Source organism: Dipodomys ordii, unplaced genomic scaffold, assembly GCF_000151885.1.
Source record: "Dipodomys ordii isolate 6190 unplaced genomic scaffold, Dord_2.0 Scaffold168, whole genome shotgun sequence".
In the NCBI taxonomy this organism is placed as follows: domain Eukaryota; kingdom Metazoa; phylum Chordata; class Mammalia; order Rodentia; family Heteromyidae; genus Dipodomys; species Dipodomys ordii.
Window position 1 is genome coordinate 1944315 of NW_012267384.1, and position 21019 is coordinate 1965333.

General features: G+C 35.2%; 1 protein-coding gene across 4 annotated transcripts in view; it reads right to left on the bottom strand.

Annotated features, from left to right (window-relative positions):
* Nubpl (nucleotide binding protein-like) overlaps nucleotides 1-21019 on the bottom strand; it is a 240289-nt gene that overhangs the window by 123701 nt on the left and 95569 nt on the right. For all 4 annotated transcript variants that reach the window (XM_013033466.1, XM_013033465.1, XM_013033467.1 and 1 more), the window contains 2 exons: nucleotides 11614-11653; nucleotides 11435-11525 (listed from right to left, as the gene is read on the bottom strand). In XM_013033466.1, coding sequence (XP_012888920.1) covers nucleotides 11435-11525; nucleotides 11614-11653 — 131 coding nt within the window. The remainder of the gene's footprint in view (nucleotides 1-11434; nucleotides 11526-11613; nucleotides 11654-21019) is intronic.

Here is a 21019-nt window from a genome sequence, read left to right on the forward strand (position 1 = left end):
CTGCATTCTCCCTACCCTTGTCAATTCATTTTTTGAGCCTCTCCTCTTGACCCCAAGCCATCAGTCTGAGCCTGCAATTGTTCTCAACAGTATATTCTGTTTTTGTTTCTCTTTATTAACTCCTTGCTTTGCCAGTTTGTATTTATGCATGTGTCTTCATTCAGTTCTTTACTGGAGATGCCAAGACAATGGTTTCTTCACCTCTATGACCACAGACAGGTAACACTATCATACAGCACTGACTAGAATGAACAATGAGGAAGAAGGCAGAAGAAGCAACAGGAACAAAGGCTCTGAGGCAGAGTGTGGCCCTTCCAAAAAACTGCTAGCACCAAGAGCAGCTCATGCAAAGTACAGTGGTTATCTCAGAAGGCTTTTCCAAAGAGGCTGAGACATGAAATATGAGATGGAGTTATAGGAGAATGAACATCTAGAAGAAAGAGAGAGAAAAATAAATTCAGGGTAGCTGGGACAAAGTGAGAAAGGAAAGCACAAGTTCAGATTATATAGGGCAATGGCATAGAGTCTGTTAAGGCTTTCCCAAGAAACCACCTTGAAGTAGCAGCAAAGATGGGAAAACAGTATATCTGAATAGGAACTGTGGGAGAGGAAGAATGACTCACTCAGGATTTTGATCTGAAAAGCTAGGTAGAAGGTAGTTCCAATCACAGAGCCTCTGTCACAAAACAAGAAAGAATTTCAAGTACCTGAGGCAGCCATTGTTCTCATCTGAACTCAAAGGAACAGTCAACATCTGGTAGGTTGATGGCATGGGTAGGTCTATCTCCAATTTAGGAGAGATAGTAGGGCTGATAGATATAGATATAGAGATAGAGATAGAGATATCTGGGCTTTAAGACTAGATAAAATTATTCAAGGACAGCACAAAATCAGAAGATATTCCTATATAATTTAAAAGCTTTAGACTATGTTTAAACATTGATTACATTATTGACTAACTTCTTGGTTAGTCTTTTAATCTCTAAAATTATAAAACTGGAATAATTATACCTATGCTGCAAACTTAAAAGCAGAAAAAAAGGAAATAAATAAAATGGAGTAAGGAGAAAAGATCAAAGAGGTAAATGTCACAGAATATTAAAATCTAGGAAAACAAAAGTAATATTACATGATAGAGGTGAACAGAACAAATGCTACAGAGAGGTCAATTAAAATAAGGATTAAAAAGTATATAGAGGTCTTTTTAAAGACATCTTTGGGGCCCATGGTGAGACTATTGTGAAAGAGACTACTAAATAAGGGTATGACAAAGACATGCAAGAAATTTAAGAAGCTCAGCATAAAGAGAAAGGTGAGAGTACTTTTAAGATGCTAAATGTACTAGGTTAATTTGCATGTGTGTTTGCAGGTACTGGGGCTTAAACTCAGGGACTTAGTTCTTGCTTGCTTTTTTTGCTGAAGGCTAGTGCTCTACTACTTGGGCTACATCTCTATTTTTGACTCTTTACTGATTACTGTTATTAATGGAGACAATCGACTTCCTGCCCATGCTGAGTTTAAACCATGATTCTCAGATCTCAAGTCACCTGAGTAGCTAGAATTATAATTGTGAGCTACAAGTGCCCAGCTACTAGATTAATAGCTTAATTTAGCTTTAGATCAACATTGACTTTGCAATTATTCACATTACATGTCAAATATCCCTTATCCTAAAGCTTAGGGACATAACCAGGCAGGTCACTTTGGAATCATCCATAATACATGTTAATTATTCCTTATCCCAAAAGCTTGGAACCAACATCAGGTAGCCCAAACTTATAAGCACAGTTATTCAGGAAGGCGAAGATCAGGAAGACTAAGGTTCATGGCCAGCCCATATCAAAAAATAAAAACTATATAAAATAGTGAGAACCCATCTCAACAAACAAAGTAGGTATGGTGATAAGTCTCGGTAATCCAAACTATGTGGGAGGAATTGGTGCAAGGATTGATGTATGAAACCAGCCTATTAAAAAATAAAAAAGCATAAAATCCTATCTGAAAAAATAACAAAACAAAACATCAACAAAAAAGGAGTGAGAGTGTAATTCGCAGTACACTGTCTATATAACAATCATGAGGTTCTGAGTTCAAACCTCAGCACTCTGCCCTTCCTCAAAAACAACAACAAAAGATACTTAATAAAAATACACTTGGGACTAGAAGAGTTTTTGTTTGGGAGTCTTTAAATTTTTGTAGTATAATCTCATACATACTACTTTTAGGATTGGACCTAAATCTAAACTTGAAGTTCATTTATGTTTTTAATGTTCTTCATATAGGCCAATGATCTTTTTATGTAATATTTTCAGTGTATCTGAAGTTCAACTATGAACTTTGACATAATGTCAGATGTGGAATTTTCTTTCAATTTCCTTACTTCTTCATGTAGGTGCTAAAAAATTCATAAATGAAATCTGTTGTTAGGCTTTCATCTTTGGATTAAAGAATAAAACTGTATCTCTAATACTGTGTTCTAAAACACAGGCTTTGGGTTCACTTACTGAAAATTTTTTTAAAAATCAATAACAAGGAAAAAAATTAAGACAAAGTTCATCTTTCCTTAGGAAGAACTACAGCCAACGATAGGGAGATAAAGCATTTAAGCTACGTCCACATTCTTAAACCTACAAATGGACTCAAAATATGTTTTGCACTGAAGGAAAAAGACAAAGTCTGAGCTTGGAGATAAGGTGAAGATCAAGAGAGAGAAACCTGATACTGTTACAGGTAAGTTCTAGAGAAGAAGGGCATATTAACAAGACAAGTAAGCCCAGTCTTGCCAAAGAGACAGCCAGTGTGAAGAAACAGCTAGAGATATACCAAATGGAAGAAAAGTACAGTATAAGACTCATCAGGGTGATATATAAGCATCTAACTTTAGTTTTCTACAAATGATTAACCAGTTTTGCCAGCACCATCTATTGAAGAGGCTGTTTTTCTTCTATTCTATTTTTTTAGCTCCCTTATCAATTTTTGGATGGCTATAGGTCTGTGGGATCATTTCTGGGTTTTCAATTCTATTCCATTGGTCTTTGGGTCTGTTCTTGTGCCAGTATCAAGCTGTTTTGATTACTATGGCTTTGTAGTAGAGTTTGAAATTTGGTATTGATATTCCTCCAGCACTGTTCTTTCTGTTAAGGAACATTTTTGCTATTCGAGGTCTTTTATTATTCCATATGAATTTTTGGATTGCCTCTTCTAACTCATTTACCATAGTTAAGATATGGAACCAACCCAGATGCCCTTCAGGAGATGAATGGATCAAGAAAATGTGGTATATATACACAATGGAATTCTATGCCTCCATCAGAAAGAATGTTAGGAAATGGAAAGACCTAGAAAAAATTATATTAAGTGAAGTAAGTCAGGCCCAAAGAAACATAGGTCCCATGGTTTCCCTTATTTGCAATAACTAGTATATGTCTGAGATAAGCAGAAAAGGTCAGATAAGTTGATGTTAGGTGAAATGAACCCCAAGATAAGGACTGAAATGGATTTTCTTTCTTGCTATTGTTTCTAACATATTTATAAGGTAATTTTTTTTGTTGCTTTGCATGTCCCTCCCCCCACGGTATAACCCCTGTTTTCACTGCATTTGATGTAGGTATAATTTGTGGAGGGGAAGGGAAAAAACAATTTGTTTAAATAGGAATACAAGTGGACCCACTGTAACAATGAAATGTACAAGATGGTATGTGGAACTTTACAACTTTGGGAGGTGGGGATGGGAGGGCAGGGACAGTAAGGGGAAACAGAAGAGGAGGCAACAATGCTTGATAAGAAATGTACTCACCCCATTTGTCAGGAAATGGAAAAACTTGGAAAAAATTATATTAAGTGAAGTAAGCCAGGCCCAAAGAAACACAGGTCCCATGGTTTCCCTTATTTGCAATATCTAGTATATGTATGAGTCAAGCGGAAAAGGTCAGATAATGTGATGTCAGGAAAATGAACCCTTAGCTATGTATTTTAATGTTTTTTTCTTTCATGCATGTGTTTCTAACGCATTTATAAGATTATCTCTTTGTTGCTTTGTATGTCCCTCCCCCACAGTATAACCCCTGCTTTCACTATATTTGATGTCAGTATAACTTGTGGAGGAGATGGGGAAAAACCAGTTGTTTAAGGATACAGGTGGACCTGTTGCAACAATGAGAAGTACAAGTTGTCATGTCCAAAACGAGCTTTACAACGTCGGTGGAGGGGGGGGGGAAGAGGGGGGAAGGAGAAGGATTGGGATTGGGGGGGGGGGGGGGGGGGGGGGGGGGGGGAGGGGGGGGGAGGGGGAGGGTGGGGTGGGGGGGGGGAGGGGGGAGGCTGGGAAGGGATGGTGAAGGGTAAACAAAGGAGGAGGCTGCAATGCTTGGTAAGAAATGTACCTTGCTCATGTAATTGTAACCCCTCTGTATGGTACTTTCACAATAAAAAAAAACTTATTAATAAAAAAAGACTCATCAGGGATCTATCTCAAAAAGCATGAAGTAGGAGTTTTTTACTCCCCATTTCCTATGTGGAAGCAGGAAATGTTTCTTTTTTTCTCCCACTTCTCCCAACTTTAATCCTGATATACTAAAGTAAATCCTTGCTAAAAATTTTTAAAGCATAAATTTATGTTTATAAGGGAAAAAAAAAAAGACTCATCAGGCCTAAAATCTAAGAAAAAACAAACATGGACTTAGAATGGTAAAGTGCCTTTATCTCCAAAGGGGTACCAGACTAAGAACCAACACAACAGAATGGAGCTCAATATGTGTATCAAAAGGCTGCACTAGTCTGGTCTGGTTGCTGGGCTAGAACAAAAGTCCCAGAGCTAGAGTACACTCAAACTTTCAAATTGTTCCAGGTTCAAACTATTCAGAACGAGAGGTGAGAACATCAGTGACTGACACTGTAAAAATAATAACTCTCATTTTATTACATTTAGTCACCTTATTCCTATTGCTTTCTTGATAAAAAAAATTATTCATTTAAAGCTTCAGATTACTCAGTACTTTTACTGGGTGAAAAATGTCTCTACACTTGCATTAATAGGGAGCAGATGATAAAAGTAAATTGGAGAAAGAATGACAGATCTACTCTACTGCTTGAGCAATTTGGCATAAATGACTTGGGTGGAACAGTTGATGCCAGTCTAAAATCTACAATAGCTTTTGGCCTCAGATATCTATAATGGCAACATATGATAAAGAAAATTCTACTATAATAGCATATAAACATACTGTTATCACATTGAGTTGAAGATATTCATACAAGTTATTCCTGATAATTAGCAAAAACAAAAAAAGGGTATTTTCAGTAGGATGAAATAACAAGTAATTAATATTCATAGGCTATTTATAAATCTTGACAACTGTTCCCTTGGAACGTTGACCACAGGGTTCCTCTATGAAATGGTACCGAAATAAGACTGAAACCTGATATCCTGTAAAATACCACCAATCTGAATGGTCAATGCTATATAATATGCAACCTAATTCTCTAAGTTCCAACTTTAACTGTCTTAAATAAAACATTGTACAATATAATATGTAAAAATTATCAAAACACACAGCATATTTAAATGTCATGCTTTTAAGGCAAAAGGAGGTTTATAACTAAGACCTTTCACAATTTAGAAGTTGGGGACTATCTTATACATCCTGTATCCTGAGATTAATCAACACCTTAAACATAGTAAGTAGACAAAAATGTCTACTGCTCAAGATGACAAAAAAATCTGATGACATTCTAAAAAAACAAAAATAATTATCTGATGTCAGCTCAATAAATAATTGTTAAATTAATGAATAAATGAATAGTATTAAATGGAACTTCCACTAAACTAATCAAACTAAGTCACTTATTAGATAATAATGCCTTATAAAAATACTTCAAAGAACTGAACTTTATTTGAAATATACTTCTATTTCCTTGTTCAGTAATATATACTTTTAAAAAAGAATGCAGAAGTCAAAAGTAGGCTAGCACAATTTACTTGTTAGCCATAGATTAAGCTTCTATAAAAATCTAAGGGCAATAACTGAGCTTTATAATATAAAAACTGCTCCATCTATGAAAATAGAATAAACTCCATTGAAATTGTTTTAAGAAGTGGGGAGGGCGATAAGGAGAAGACAAAAGGGGTAAGACTGATTGGGGATGTATTGTATACCTATATGAAAATATCATAATGAAATACATGCCTCCCTCCCCAGTATAAATTTTAGGTATCTGAAAGACTACTCTCAGCCAATTGAATTAGTGTTCTTCCTGCCTAATGTTTCGTAGGGACCTAATAAAATATTTTTAAATATGCAATTTGCCAAAGGGAAAACAAATAGCAATGGTACTCACTAAACATTATGCTGAAAATGAACATAACATGTGGGTGGGGATAGGAGGAAAAAACTGGAAGAGAGCAAGGGAAGATATGACATTGTCCAAAAGCAATGCACTCATTCCCTGACTTAGGTAACTGTAACCCTCTGTATATCACCTTTATAATAACAATAATAAAAAATTTAAAAATATGCAATTTGCTCAAGTACCTCAAGACACAAGCATAAAGGGGAATAAATGAGATAAAATGCCCAAAACTCCCAATAAAGACTTCACCTAAACTGGTCACTAATAGCTCACACCTGTAATCCTAGCTTCTCAGGAGGCTAAGATCTGAGGATCCTGGTTCAAAGCCAGCCTAGGCAGGAAAGTCCATGAGACTCTTATCTCCAAGTAACAACCAAAAAGCTGGAAGTAGAGCTGTGGCTCAGGTGGTAGAGCATGAGCCTTGAGCTAAAAAAGCTCAGGGAATGCCCCTGGGCCTTGAATTCAAGCCCAGTGGTGGGGGGGGGAGAGAAAGGGAATAGGAGACTTCACCTATAAATTAATACAAATCTGTGAAAAGTAATAAATTGCTTACTGATATCAGAACTTAAGTTATCTTAATAAGAATATTGTTTAATATTTTATCTTCTTGCTTAAACATGAGAACCTTGAAAACAATATATTATGCCATAAATCTAGATGAGAAAACTACTTTTCATTACTTACATAATATTAAAGGAAAAATTAATTTCCTTAGAAAATGTTTAAACAATGAATGATTACAAAGAAGGTTATCTACAGTTCTATTTTCATGCCTCCATATATTTTAACAGTCTCAGGATTTCCATATCAATTACTACAGTCAAATATCAAGGGTTGAAAAATGTGATTCCATTAAATGTATGTGTCTCACAAAAACTGATATTTAAGGATAAATATGAATTGTTCAACAAGTCACCTTAAAGTAAACTTTAAGAGCCTGTTTAAAATCTTTGAGTATAATAAGTATGATAAAGAACAACTGTTTACAATCAAATGAGGTCTCTATTCAAAAAATATGTTTTTTGCTTCATATAAACTATGCTGAAATGGACTGGTAAAAAAAATTTGTACATATTTATTTACAACACATCAGTCATTACCTAATAAGCCTCTATTACTGCAAGTGTTAAATACAGAAAAGAATCTGGTTATTAATTGATGTACTAAACACCAGGGAAAATGACTATTATATTTTCTTGTATAATCATTTGCCATTTGACAAACTATGTGTCAAACTCCTTCCATTCTTCCCATGAGAGGTACTTAGGAGGTTCGAACTTTTGTGTTTTTCATTTGATACAGGATTAAGCAGAGCTTAGCCCAACTCAAAAGCAAAATTCCTTAGGAAATAAAAGGCTAAGAACATTCCTTATTCACAAGTACAATTCCATTGTCAGGGAAATCACTAATGCCAACTATCAAGGGAAATTGTCTCATTCCTGTCGAAGGATCAGCTAAAGTGAAATTGCTTCTCTAGTTGCTAGGAAACAACCAACTCATTTCATGCCATTACCAGACCCTACAGAAGAAATCTGGCACCTGCTTTACATTTGGGAATACAAGAGATTGAACTAAAAGCACTGAAACTGCAGCCAAGATTCCTGTTCTCCAGGGTTTACACTGTGACCACAGCAGGGTTTCACATCAGACTAGCCTTTGAAGTTTTCTTTTCTGCAGCTCTTTTTCTAATAACTAATATTATTTTTTCAAACATCCCACATTTCCAAACTCAAAGATTCTAAGGAGACTTCCTTGTTTACATTAAACGAATTACATCAGTGTTGCACACAGAATTTAGAAGAAAACAAAATACTTCTCAGGAAGTGTTATTCATTGATTGATATATACTAGACATTTATGCCTTTAGTTATTGAAATCAAAATGAAAAATAAAGAGAAACTGCTTCATATATTGGGGAAATGAAATGCATATTGACAAATCCAGCACTCAAAATGACATTCTAGCATTTATCTGCCTAAATATATTAAAATCTAATAGTTTTCTTAACAGATCCTAAAGTTTAATTTCTTTTTTGTATGGCCTGACAAGCTTTTCTATGCTGTATCAATGTACTCATGAACATATGCCATATTTACTCAATAGTCTTTTCCCCTCTAGCAGATCAGATTGGAAGGTAGGGTATGCAGAAAAAATACTAGAAATTGGAAAGCTGAAACTAAGACACATATTATTACCTCTGTATCCTAAAAAATAACTAACCTTCAGATGTTGTACATGATGGCAAAAATAGTCCACAAAATATCTTCCTTCACTTAATTATAATGATCCTAGAAGGATTTCTGTTCTTATTAACAATTCTGATGTTCACCTCATTCTACTTACTCATGTCTACATTCTGGGCTCTATAACCTGCCCTAGGTATGACTTTAAACTCTTATTTTCAAGCAACACAGCTCACTCCACTACATGATGCCTATCTACTCCTGACCTGACTCTTCATCACTCCACCTAGGGTTGCCAATTCAGGACTTACAGTAGAGTAAACTCATTCAGTTACATTTGGGTATCAGATACAATGAATAGGTTTCAGTATTGGTATGTTCTAAATTATTCCTTGTACACAGTGAGTGTGATACTAGTTTAGATTATATAACAAGACTATGTCTCAAAAAAAAAAGAGGAATTTGAGAGTTCATTACACAGTTCATCTGTTACACATGCATCTCAAAATGAATATAGAAATATGTTCTACTAGAATTGTCAACCTATGGTGGAGTTCTAGATTCAAAGTAGAATCTCAATAAATCAGAGTTAATTGTAAATTGATCGGGTAAATACAAATTACCCTTAATATTTACCTAGATCATAATTATAAACTTAAACTTAAGAGAAAAGATAAAATTTATTCCAAGTAAACTATAAATAAAATTTACAATCTGATATATTTAGCTTATATAAAGTATATTCTTCCTTTCTTAAAAATAAGGTTAATTGAACAGATATAATGTATGAAACTATAATTATATATACTTAAAGTAAAATAAAGTTTTACTTTTATAAAACATTTTGAAATCATTAAGTAACAGATTTTTTTCTACATCTGAGTAATTTCTAAACTGCTCCTATACTTCAATATTGTCTACAATGAGATTAACCAGTCTAAGGAAGGTAGTTTATAAGCCAGGTGACGGTGGCTCATGCCTACTCAGGAGGCTGGGATCTAAGGATCACAGTTCAAAGCCAGCCCAGGCAGGAAAGTCCATGAGACTCTTATCTCCAATAAACCACTCAGAAAATTGAAAGTGGTGCTGTGGCTCAAGAGGTAGAGTTCTAGCCTTGAGCTGAAGAGCTGAGGGGCAGCACCCAGGCCCAGAGTTCAAGCCCCATGACCAACAAAAAAAGGGTAGCTTATAAAACAGATTTGCTCTTACAGACTCAACAAAGCAACATAAAATAAGACACTGAGTTTTTCTATTTTTTAATATCTTTATTAGCTTTAAGTAGCTGTATAAAGCAGTTGCCATTCACCAAAGCAGTTTATGAATACAATTCATCTTGATCAATGTCATCCCTTCCAAAATGTTCATCTCCCATCCCACCTCACCCCTTCCCTTATTTATCTTAATTTTAGGTTATGTATTGAATTTTTTGCCAATTAACAAGGCAATTTATATATTCAATGCATCTTGGTCTGTGTCATCACTTCAACCACATCTCCATCTCCATACAACCCACCCTTTCCCTTATATTTCTCAAATCTATAGTATATAATACAATGAATTCGGGCCAGCATTTGCCTTCATTCCCCCTTCATTCTTTTATCACCCTCCCCTTGACCCTATCCTTCTCCCTTGCAAGAAGCCAATTCCTGGTACTTATTTTATTGGGCTTTGATTTAGTCTTTTTAAAGAATTATACTATTATACTATATATTAGATTGGGCTTTGATTTAGTCTTTTTAAAGAATTATACTATTATACTATATATATATATATATGCTATATATATTGTATTATACTTGTGCTCTCTATAGAGTCTATTATACTTCAGTTAATTTATTTGTAACCCCTTGCTTACAACCCAGTAGTAAGATTTAAGGAAGATTTAAGGAAATGGAAAAACCTTCCATGCTCCTGGATTGGAAGAATTACCATTGTGAAAATGGCAATACTCCCCAAAGCAATTTACAAGTTCAATGCAACTTTAATCAAAATCCCAACAACATTCTTCAATGAAGTAGAAAGAGCAATCCAAAAATTCATATGAAATAACAAATAGCAAAAGCAATCCTTAGCAGGAAGAACAGTGTTGGAGGAATAACAAAACCAAACCTCAAATTCTATTTCAAAGCCATAGTAATGAAAACAGCTTGATACTAGCACAAAAATAGGCTTGAGGATCAATGGAAAAGAATAAAAAGACCCAGCAACGACTTACAGACCTATAGCCAACCAGTATTTGATAAGGGAGGCAAGAACAACAACAAATGGTGCTGGCAGAATTGGCTATACACACGCAGAAAACTGAAGCTAGATCCTTATATATCACCCTATACCAGAATCAATTCCAAATGGATCAAAGACCTCAATGTAATACCAGATACCATGGAAATATTACAGGAAGTGTTAGGAGGAACTCTAGGGCTTCTAGGCACATGTTGAAATTTTCTAAGTCACAAGAAGTCAAAGCAATACTGGATAAATGGGCTTGCTTCTGACTTAAAAGTTTCTGCATGGCAAAGTATAGCTAAAAAGATAAATAGAAACCTACAGAAGGGGAGGTTTTTACCAGCTATACATCAGACAAGGGTCTAATATTCAAAATATACTTACAGCTCAAAAAATAAACCCTCAAAGAAATACAACTCAATTAATAATGGGCTAATGACTTAAAGAGATAGTTTTTAATACTCATAAGCAATGGGCAGGAGTAAATCAGGTAAGGGTGAAAGTTGCTGCTGGTGCCACGTAACTCATTAGGTGCTACAGTACCCATTGACTCAGCCCATCAACTGAATTCCTTTGTAAAACATCCCAAATGGAAAAACTTTAGCAATTCTCTAATCATCAAATGAACTTACCACAGCCTTGACAAAATAAAACAGTATTTAATGCAATGCTCTTACCTGCCTTAACAATTTCTCAACAGCTGACATTACCAGAAGGCCTCTCCAAACCACTGGTGCTGTCTCCTCAACCAGGAAGCCCATAGACATACTACAACAATAACCAAAGCACAACAAATTGTGTTAAGTTACTGTATGTTATTTTGAAAAGTAATATAAAACTAAAGGAATATGCTTACCAAGCAATACCATAATTCAAAAGAGGTCTCATTAAGTTGTCTGAAATAAGAAAAAAAAAGTCTTTCTGTTAGAATAAACTGTTATGTATAAACATGCTAAATTTTTTCACTTTAAAAATTGTTTTGACAAATAATTACAAATACATGTTTGCAATATAGAATGGCTAAATCAGATTAATAAATATACTATTACCTAGTATACTATTTGTGGCAAAATATTTCACTCTACTTTTAGCAATGTTGAAATACACAATAATGTGAGCGATAGCCAACCCTATTTTTTTTACTTGAAGAATAAGAGTTTGAAAAATATGAAAATACAAAAAGTTCAAAATTCTATTGTGAAATTTGACACAAGAAATTACATCTAATTTTAGGAGATAAAAATCTATGGCTAATAATCATGAACCCAGGCTCTCCATTCTTGGTTTTACACACTATCCTCCTTAAAAAAAAAATCTTGAGTTACATGGCTTTAGCTTATAGTGGGTTTTTGTTGTCGTTGTTGTTTTGTCGGTGTCAGTTTTGAACTCAGGGCATGGCGCTGTCCCTGAGCTCTTCAGCTCAAAGCTAATGCTCTACCACTTGAGCCACAGTGCAACTTCTTGTTTTCTGGTGGTTAATTGGAGATGAGTCTCACAGATGTTCCTGCCCGGGCTGACTTTGAACCACAGTCCTCAGATCTCAGCCTCCAGAGTAGCTAGGATTATAGGCATGAGCCACTGGTGCCTGGCTTTATAGTGAGTTGTTTATTTTTAAGACATACTCCTCAGCCATGGAGTTTCCCTATATTTAAAATACATTCATTATTTTTGAGAGACAGGTAACAGAGTAGAAGGTACAGAGCTTTCTCAAACTCTCTCCCAGTTTTTGTCTTCTGCTTCCTCCCAAGTTGTATAGTTCATTTTCAACATAGTATCTACTGAATATACCTGCTGCATTTGTTCATCCTTTTTTCACTTTGGATATGTTTCTTTTTTTATTAAATCCTTACAACAACTCCATGAAACAAGTGACTTATCTGTTTAAAGCTGAAAAAACTACAAGAACATCTTTAGCCTCCCCTCCAAACAAGCTCTACTTGATCCCTTTTATCATTTACTCCAGCATTTAACATAACAAAATGTTCTTTTGTATGATTTATCCCTCACCAACTAAATACTGTGTTCCTCTTGCTTATTAACTGCTGTTCATAAACATGTTCATATAAATGCCAAAGCAATTTTATAATGTCAAAAGTCACAAAGATAAACTACATCCTGTAGTTGATCATTAAGTATGTTTAATGCAGTAAATTATTATTATGAGAAATTAACAACTTGCTAGCTATATTGGACAAATTGTCTTCATATGAACTGTGAAATCTTCAAATGATATGTAAAATACTTAAAGAATAGATAAATTAGAAAAGTGAACTATCCAAAATTAAATAATAAAGTAAGGATTTGAATTTCTTCATAAGTCCCATATTCTTGTTTGTTTGTTTTTTGTCAGCCCTGGGGCTTGAACTCAGGGCCTGGACACTGTCCCTGATCTTTTGCTCAAGGCTCTCACACTCTACCACGTGAACGACAGAGCCTCTTGCAGCTTTTTCTGTTTATGTGGTAGTGAGGAATCTAACCCAGAGCTTTATGTGTTCTAGTCAAGGACTCTACCACTCTACCACATTCCCAGCCCCTAAGTCCCATATTCTTTCCACACACATGTCTAAAGAAGCAGAACGTTTGTGGTACTTCAACATACCATAATAGTCAATAGAAAATCTAGTTATAGAGGATAGGTTTCCTTCCATTTCTTAAGGATTCCCAGACAAGCTCCCCAAAACAATTCAGCAGTACCCTGAAAGGTTATTCAATAAAAATAATCTCTTTCATCCTCTATTGCTTCTCTTTTTTTCTTGTTTAGAAGGGTCTGTCTATGTTGTCCAGGCTGGTCTCAAACTACTGGGCTCACAGGATCCTCCCACTTTAACCATCTTTCAAATCAATGAAAATGTCTTATGTAGGGTTAATACAAGTCATAACTGCAATTGATTTTTTTTGTTTGTTCTGGAATATTCTGGTTATCTTCAACCTTTTTTTTAATATGATGTTTCCAGCTTTCTTATCAAATTTATCTGATGTATAAAACTTTTTCTTCTGTTAGTATAACTGGCTTCTAAAACTCTGAAATTCATTTTAAGCAGGAATAATACAAGAGAATCAGGAACTGGAACTTGAAACTTACTAGCAATACATAGCCACCAATAGTGATAAAAAGAAGATTTAGGAGCAGTAGTAGACGGGAACAACATACTAGGATGGAAAAAAAAGATAAAATTATACTTCCCATAGAACCAAAAATGCCTGCTAATGTGTATATTATGCAATAAAAATTCAAACATTAAAAAATTTTGGTAAGCTAAGTGTCAGAGGCTTACTCCTGTAATCCTAACTACCCAGGAGGTTGAGATCTGAGGACTTGGATTCAAAGCCAACCTGGGAAAACAAATACAGGAAACTCTTATCTCCAGTTAACCAGCAAAAAGCCAGAAATAGAGTTGTTGCTCAAGTGGTAGAGAAACAGCATTGAGCAGAAAATCTAAAAGACAGTACCAAGACTCTGAGTTTAATGCCCAGTATTAGCATACCAATTTATACATGCGCACACATACACACAGGATTTAATTTGAGAGAAGAGGAAAGACACAATAAAAATGAAAAATTGTTGGGCACTGGTGGCTCACGGCTATAATTCTATCTACTCAGGAGGCTGAGATATGAGGATCGTGGTTCAAAGCCAGCCCGGGCAGGAAACTCTGAGAGACTCTTATCTCCAATAAACGATCAGTAAAACCAGAAGTGGCGCTGTGGCTCAAGTGGTAGAGTACTAGCCATGAGCTGAAGAGCTGAGGGACAGCGTTCAGGCCGAGTTCAAGCCCCACAACCAAAACAAAAAAAAAGAAAAGAAAAGAAAGAAAAATTACTTTAAGAAGGCTGCTAAAAATAATCTAACATAATAAAATGCAATAATAAAGTCATAGCTGCAGAATGTAAATAAACAAATTCCAATGAAAATTTAAATCCACAAAAGATAATGTATAAGTAATAGGAGGCCATTCCCTCCCATAAATGTTTTTGTATAAATGTTTTGTACTATCCCACCCATTTAGTTTCAGAGGTTGGAGAGTTTATACAAATGATTTATATATTAGAATATACAGTTAAGAAGTGAGAGTAAAGGAAAGAAAAGGAAACAGTCACACCACAGCAAAATGAAAGGTAAAAGAAACTGGAATTTGGGGCAGCTTTTGATTTCAGTTACAAAGCTATCATTAAAGTAGTTCTGGAACAGTTAACTGTTTTAAAGGATCTATTCTATGCCAGTTAAGATTATAGGCAATGATTGCCTTATATATAATTGATATGTACCCTATAAAGGCTACCTATAAATTCTATTGTTAAAAGGATTTGAAGGCTTGTAGAATACTCTGCATAAGAAAATTCCTCCCAACCACACTCTGACATATTTATTGAATGTCTAGTATATGCCAAGTGGTGGAGTTGATGATGGGCTATAAAGACAAATACAGACACAATATCTTTTTTCATTAAATATGAAGTCTAGATAAGAGATAAACACTAATCAAACAATCACTGCACAAAAGGACACTTGCCACTGTACCCAGTCCTCAAAAGAAGGCATAGAATTTGGACTAGTCCTAGGTATCTTTGCAATAAAGGAAATTTCATAATTCAAAATGTACCTAATAAAATTGATAGTTTTATACATCATTATAGGTCATTAAAATCCAAGTAAAGATATTGGAAGTCTTACTGAAGAGAAACATCATTTATGCCTTTGTTATTTTTATAATAGGATCTCATATTTTGGTTCAGGCAGGCTTGGACTGGATCTTCCTATTAAACTTCCAACATACCTAGGACAGCAGACACACACCAATGCATCCAACATTTTACTGGTTGAGACAGAGTGTCATGAAGTTTTTGTCTGGGCTGGTAAACAATGTTCCTCCAGGTATGAGCCACTGTGTCTTTTTTTCTAACAAGCATGAAGTGTTATCATGTTGTAATCAAATATAGTTTGGAAAGGGGATGTCTCAAACTTTTCTTCTCAGGCTGCTCTTAAACTACAATCCTCTTATTCTCAACCTTTCAAGTATCTCAGATACTTGATAGTAAACTTGTAGTATATAAGATACTACACTCAGTTTTGGTAGGTATCAATATCTAGAAATAAAAATATATCTAGCTATAGTTATAGAGAGAGATACATATATAGATCTTAGACACACTTTATATATATGCATATATATGCATTCCAACAGGCATGAAGTGATATCCCAGTGTGTTTTAATGCTTGCTTGCTTTAGAAATCATCTATTTACAATTCTGCCCATTCTGCTATAAGGTTCATTGCTTTTGTGTTACTGAATTGTTTGAGTTCCTTATATTTGGTTATTTAAGCCTTATCACATATATGGTTTGCAAATATCTTCTCCCATTCCATCAGTTATAAGAGAAGAAAAATATAAATGTATACTACTCAATACCTGAAATAGTCTTCTCAACAATGTTATTCATTTTTAAAACAAATGCCAAACATATAAAATAATATTGACATTTCATAGCAGTTCTTGAACATTGGTGTTTTTATTACATCTAGCTCTCCATAAGTAGCTAATGAACCTCAGGTATGAAGACATCATTTTTTTCAATAAAAGTCATTCCCAAAAAATGCGATTAGGTTTTATCTTCATACACTTATGCAAGCATTGGATTAGACCAATGTCTGCTAATTCATGTTGCTAATTCTGCTAATACACTTGAGTAGTACACATTAATATTTTTCTTCTGATGTAACTGATGGAATGCAAAGTCTATATGTAATAAGGCTTAAACATCCAAAATATAAGGAAGTCAAGCAATTCAGTAACAAAAACAATGAACCTTACAGAAAAGTAATGTGCGTGCCAAGATATTGTGGAGGAATACATATTATCAATCAGAGTCAAGATAGAGTCAAAGGACCTAAAGGCCTCTTTCATGACAGTTCTACCTTCACCTTCACCCTAGTCAGGTAGAACTATTATGACCTATCATAGAAGTTCCCTCTATGGCATTAGGAATTTTCAAGACTATGTCTTTTCTTATAACTCAATGTATCATTCATCCTTTCCATCATTTAAGCAACCTCTTAACACAATCTTTAATTTCTGGCTTTGAACTGCTGCTATTTTGTATGCCATATTCAGATTGAACAGATCTCCTGATTGATTGATTGATTGACTGGGTTCTTGCTTTATTCTGCTTGTCTTCTAGTCTGGATTAATGCCACAATGCTAGTCACTCTGCTGACAGTGAGAATACAACAGAGAAATCTAATTTATTGGTAATTTATTGCTGTTACTTCCAGAAAATGATAGCCAACTATTAGAAATGATACAAATTATTATTGTAAAACTAAATCTTGCATACATACCATATTAATTATCTGACTTTTAAGTGTGACTATTGTACAGCCTTATTAACTATAAAGGATACTCTTTTCAAAGATTAACCAGATATCTTAATAAGTCTAAGAAACAATACACATTTCTTAGTAGATAGCAATAAAATAAGTAGCAAAAGAGGGAGATAAATATCTATCACAATAGTCAAACTGACAGAATTATGAAGACTTTTTTTCCTGGTATTGGAGTTTTGAATCCCAGTCCTTTTACTTGCTACTCAGGTATTCTAACACTTGAACACACTTCCAGGACTAACGTTTTGTTATTTTTGAGATAGCGTGTCACTTCCCACTCAGATGAGAGACTGGGGTGGCGGGGGCGGGGGGGGGGGGAGGAAAGGGTAGAATCTTACTAGGTAAGGCTTCTTAGTAGCTAGGATAATAGCTACTATAAGCCAAGGCATCCAACTCTTCCTTGCAAACAGGGTTTCCCTAATGTTTTTCTGCCTGGGCTGGCCTCAAACCCTGATCCTAACAATCTCTGCTTGCCAAGTAGCTGAGATTACAGGTATGAGCCACCAATGTTTTTGCATATCATATAAGTCACTGACTACTTCTAAAAACTATGAATGCTCAAATCTGTTTGCAACCCTACTTAAATAATAAAATGATCCATGATCAGAAAGACAATCAAAATGTAAGAACAGTAAGAAATGAGCAGAAGCTGAAGACTACAAGTTATTTAGCTGAGAAAAAAATGTAACGGTTATAATCACTGTTATCAAAGAAAAAAATAAGACTTAGGTAGCTCTCATGAGGGCAGAACTAGAAAATTATGTGAAAGTTTAGAAGAAAGCAAATTTGTATTCAAAATAGAGAATACTTAACAAATACAACTGTCATAAGACTGCAAAATCTCTCAGAATGCCAATCTCTCTGTTGTTTGAAGTTTTGAGGCCAAGCACCGACTTCTCTCTATGAAAGTCCTACATCAATCTCCTTACACCACAAGGCTGCTTGATGTACACTGACAATCTGTTTGGTGTAGGTAGCCCCTTCATAAATTAACTTGTCTAGATCTTCGAGATAACCTGGGGGAGCTTCTACATCAGCACTGCTGCTTTACTTACAATTGTATGTTACAAGACAGCTTCCTTCGTTACACCTCATGAACCAACCCAATCTGCACCAGTTTCAATTTTTCTTCTGTCCCTCCCTTACCTTTCTGTCTTCCCAGAACTGAACAGGGATTAAAGCCTTGCTATGAAAAAGGGAATGCTCTAGCTGTCCAGTCACTAAAAGGTTCTCAATATCAGCAACAAGGCTATTTCATCTTATTATTTATGTGTTAACTAGAGTAGCACTTTGAGTTTTCTTTCAAAATTCTCCATCTTTTGGCTAATGTCAAATACAAATACTTTGCATTCATAACTTGGCCTTTTAGTGCCTTTGCACTTTCTTAGCTTTTGACATGGCTTTTCCTTCTTCATTAAAATTTTAGATATAAGGTGGATTGTGTCCTGGAAGGTAGGGTAGTGTTATTTATCAGTCAGTTGCAATACTGTTATGTTTCAGGGAATAAGGAGGTCCCAATGAGAAGAAAGAGGTGAGAAAAGCTTGTTCACACCATTTAACAATTAAGTTTACCATCCTATATGGGTATCACTCACAGCACCTAAAATAATAGTAACATTAAGATTACTGATCAAAGTTTCCCATAACAGGACTGGGAAGGTAGCTCAGTGGTAGAGCGCTTGCTCTGCATGCATGAGGCCCTGGGTTCAATTCTTCAGCACCACATAAGCAAAAGAAAAAAGCTGGAAATGGTGCTGTGGCTCAAGTGGTAGAGCGCTAGCCTTGAGCTGAAGAGCTGAGGGACAGCGACCAGGCCCAGAGTTCAGGCCCCACGACCAGACCCAAAAAAAAAAAAAAAAAAAAAAAGTTTACCATAACAGATAAAATAATGAAGTTTGAGACAATGCTAGAATTACCAAAATGTGACACAGAGACATCAAATGAGCACATTTTGTTCGAAAATGGCACCATGAGATTCATTTAACGCAAGCAACTGAAGTGACAATAAATCTTCATTTAGTTGAAACAAAAAAAAAACAGTAAATATAGAACACAATAAAACAGGATATGTCTTTGTTTGTGATTATCTCTTATCTGCAGAATCCAGAATAATATCAGTGGATATAGTTCCTGATTGCTATGAAACCAAAATTGATAGTGATAAGCTCATTCAACTTTCTAGAGACCTAGAAAGTTTAGAAAAACTGTCAAGTAGCTGGTGTATTGGCTGACATCTGTAATCCCAGTTACTCTGGAGATAGAGATGGGAAACATCATAGCTCTAGGATTGTCTGAGAAAAAAAAGTGAGACCCATTTCAACAAACCAATCATGGTAGCATGCACCTGTCAATCCTGCCATACAGAATGCATAAGTAGGATTGTGATCCATGGCCAGCTCCAGGCCTCCTGAGTTCAAATCACAGTACTACAAAAAAGAGAAAGAGAGAGAGAGAGAGAGAAAAGGCTATGAACAGAACTTTGTTACACATTGGAATAGGACATATCCCCAAAAGTATACATGCACACATTGTCACCTTCAATTCCTTGAAAACTCAAGATAATATATAGAGCTACATGTTAATATCCAGAACAGTAATCAGAGAATACTACAGCACTGGAAAAAATTAAATTAAATTTAAAACAAGTGGGTTAAGCCTGGTGACTGCCTAGCCTAATATCCAGAGGCAACATCCATCCCAAATAGCCCAGTAACCTTGCTTAGCTAAGAGAAGAGAATTTGAGTTAGAGGAAGCCAAGGCAGATAGAGGTTATGAGGCAGAGTATGAAAAAGGAAGGAGCAACTCTGGGGAGAAAACTCTGCAGAATTACAGGAGAGACATATGGGGTCTTTCATGTAATGAAGGAAATTTACCTGACACTAAGGAAGGAACCACTAGAGAGTATAAGTTGTAAATTCCGAGATATTGCACACTGCTGGATATGTTTATATTCCCAGCAGCCAGAGAAGAATGGTAAATTCTCCCTCAACCAAAAAATGTCATTAAAGGTGTCATTCTAGATATGCTGTCAAAATAGTGAGCTGGGTCAATCTGACTCCAAAGACCAAGATTGTTGGAACAGCAATAAATCATAGGCCTTAGTAAAAGTGAGGGGGGGGGGAAGCTAAGGAAAAACTGCCCCTACCCACAGAATGACAGAAGAGGGAAAACAGGAACACATATCTCTTCTAGAAAGGAGAAAGATTGAGAGGTATGACATGTTCCTTGGCACATATCATTTTCATCTCAGTTAAAGTCTCCCTTAATTCTATCACCTTCCTGGAGCCATTCTCTACATCCAACCTCTACCTTCACAGAATTTGACATCCTTTCATCTCCTATATATTATTTAAAGGAAATTAGTATTTCATTTGTTAAAGCATCAAATACATTATATTACTTTATCTGTACTTCTAATCAGGTTACACACAGCTTATGAACAACTTCTATGTCTTCTAGTCTATACTACATGACTCCAGTGTTTCTATAATGATCATATTCAAGTTTAATACTTTTGAAAATGTATTTGGGGGGGTTCAGAAATAGTTAATCAATTGCAAGTACCTTAATATGAGTATAGTAAATAAATAGAAAGAACTTAGTTCAAGTATCTGTAGGACTTTTCTTCAATATACCCTACATTCATATTTCCATACTTTAGACACAAACTCCTCCATTTGTAAGCACTCACTTCTATACTGTTTTGATAAAAGAAGACACAAAAGTATGGTCAGCAATGTCCTGAAATTCTTAAGAAGCATTACTAAAGTAGGCACCAAGACTTATGACTTTTGGTTGAAAACGTTCTATTTGAAACAGCTAACCAAGTAACCTCACTGGAGACCATTATGAACCTTTGAGTTGTTCCAAAAGGTAAAAT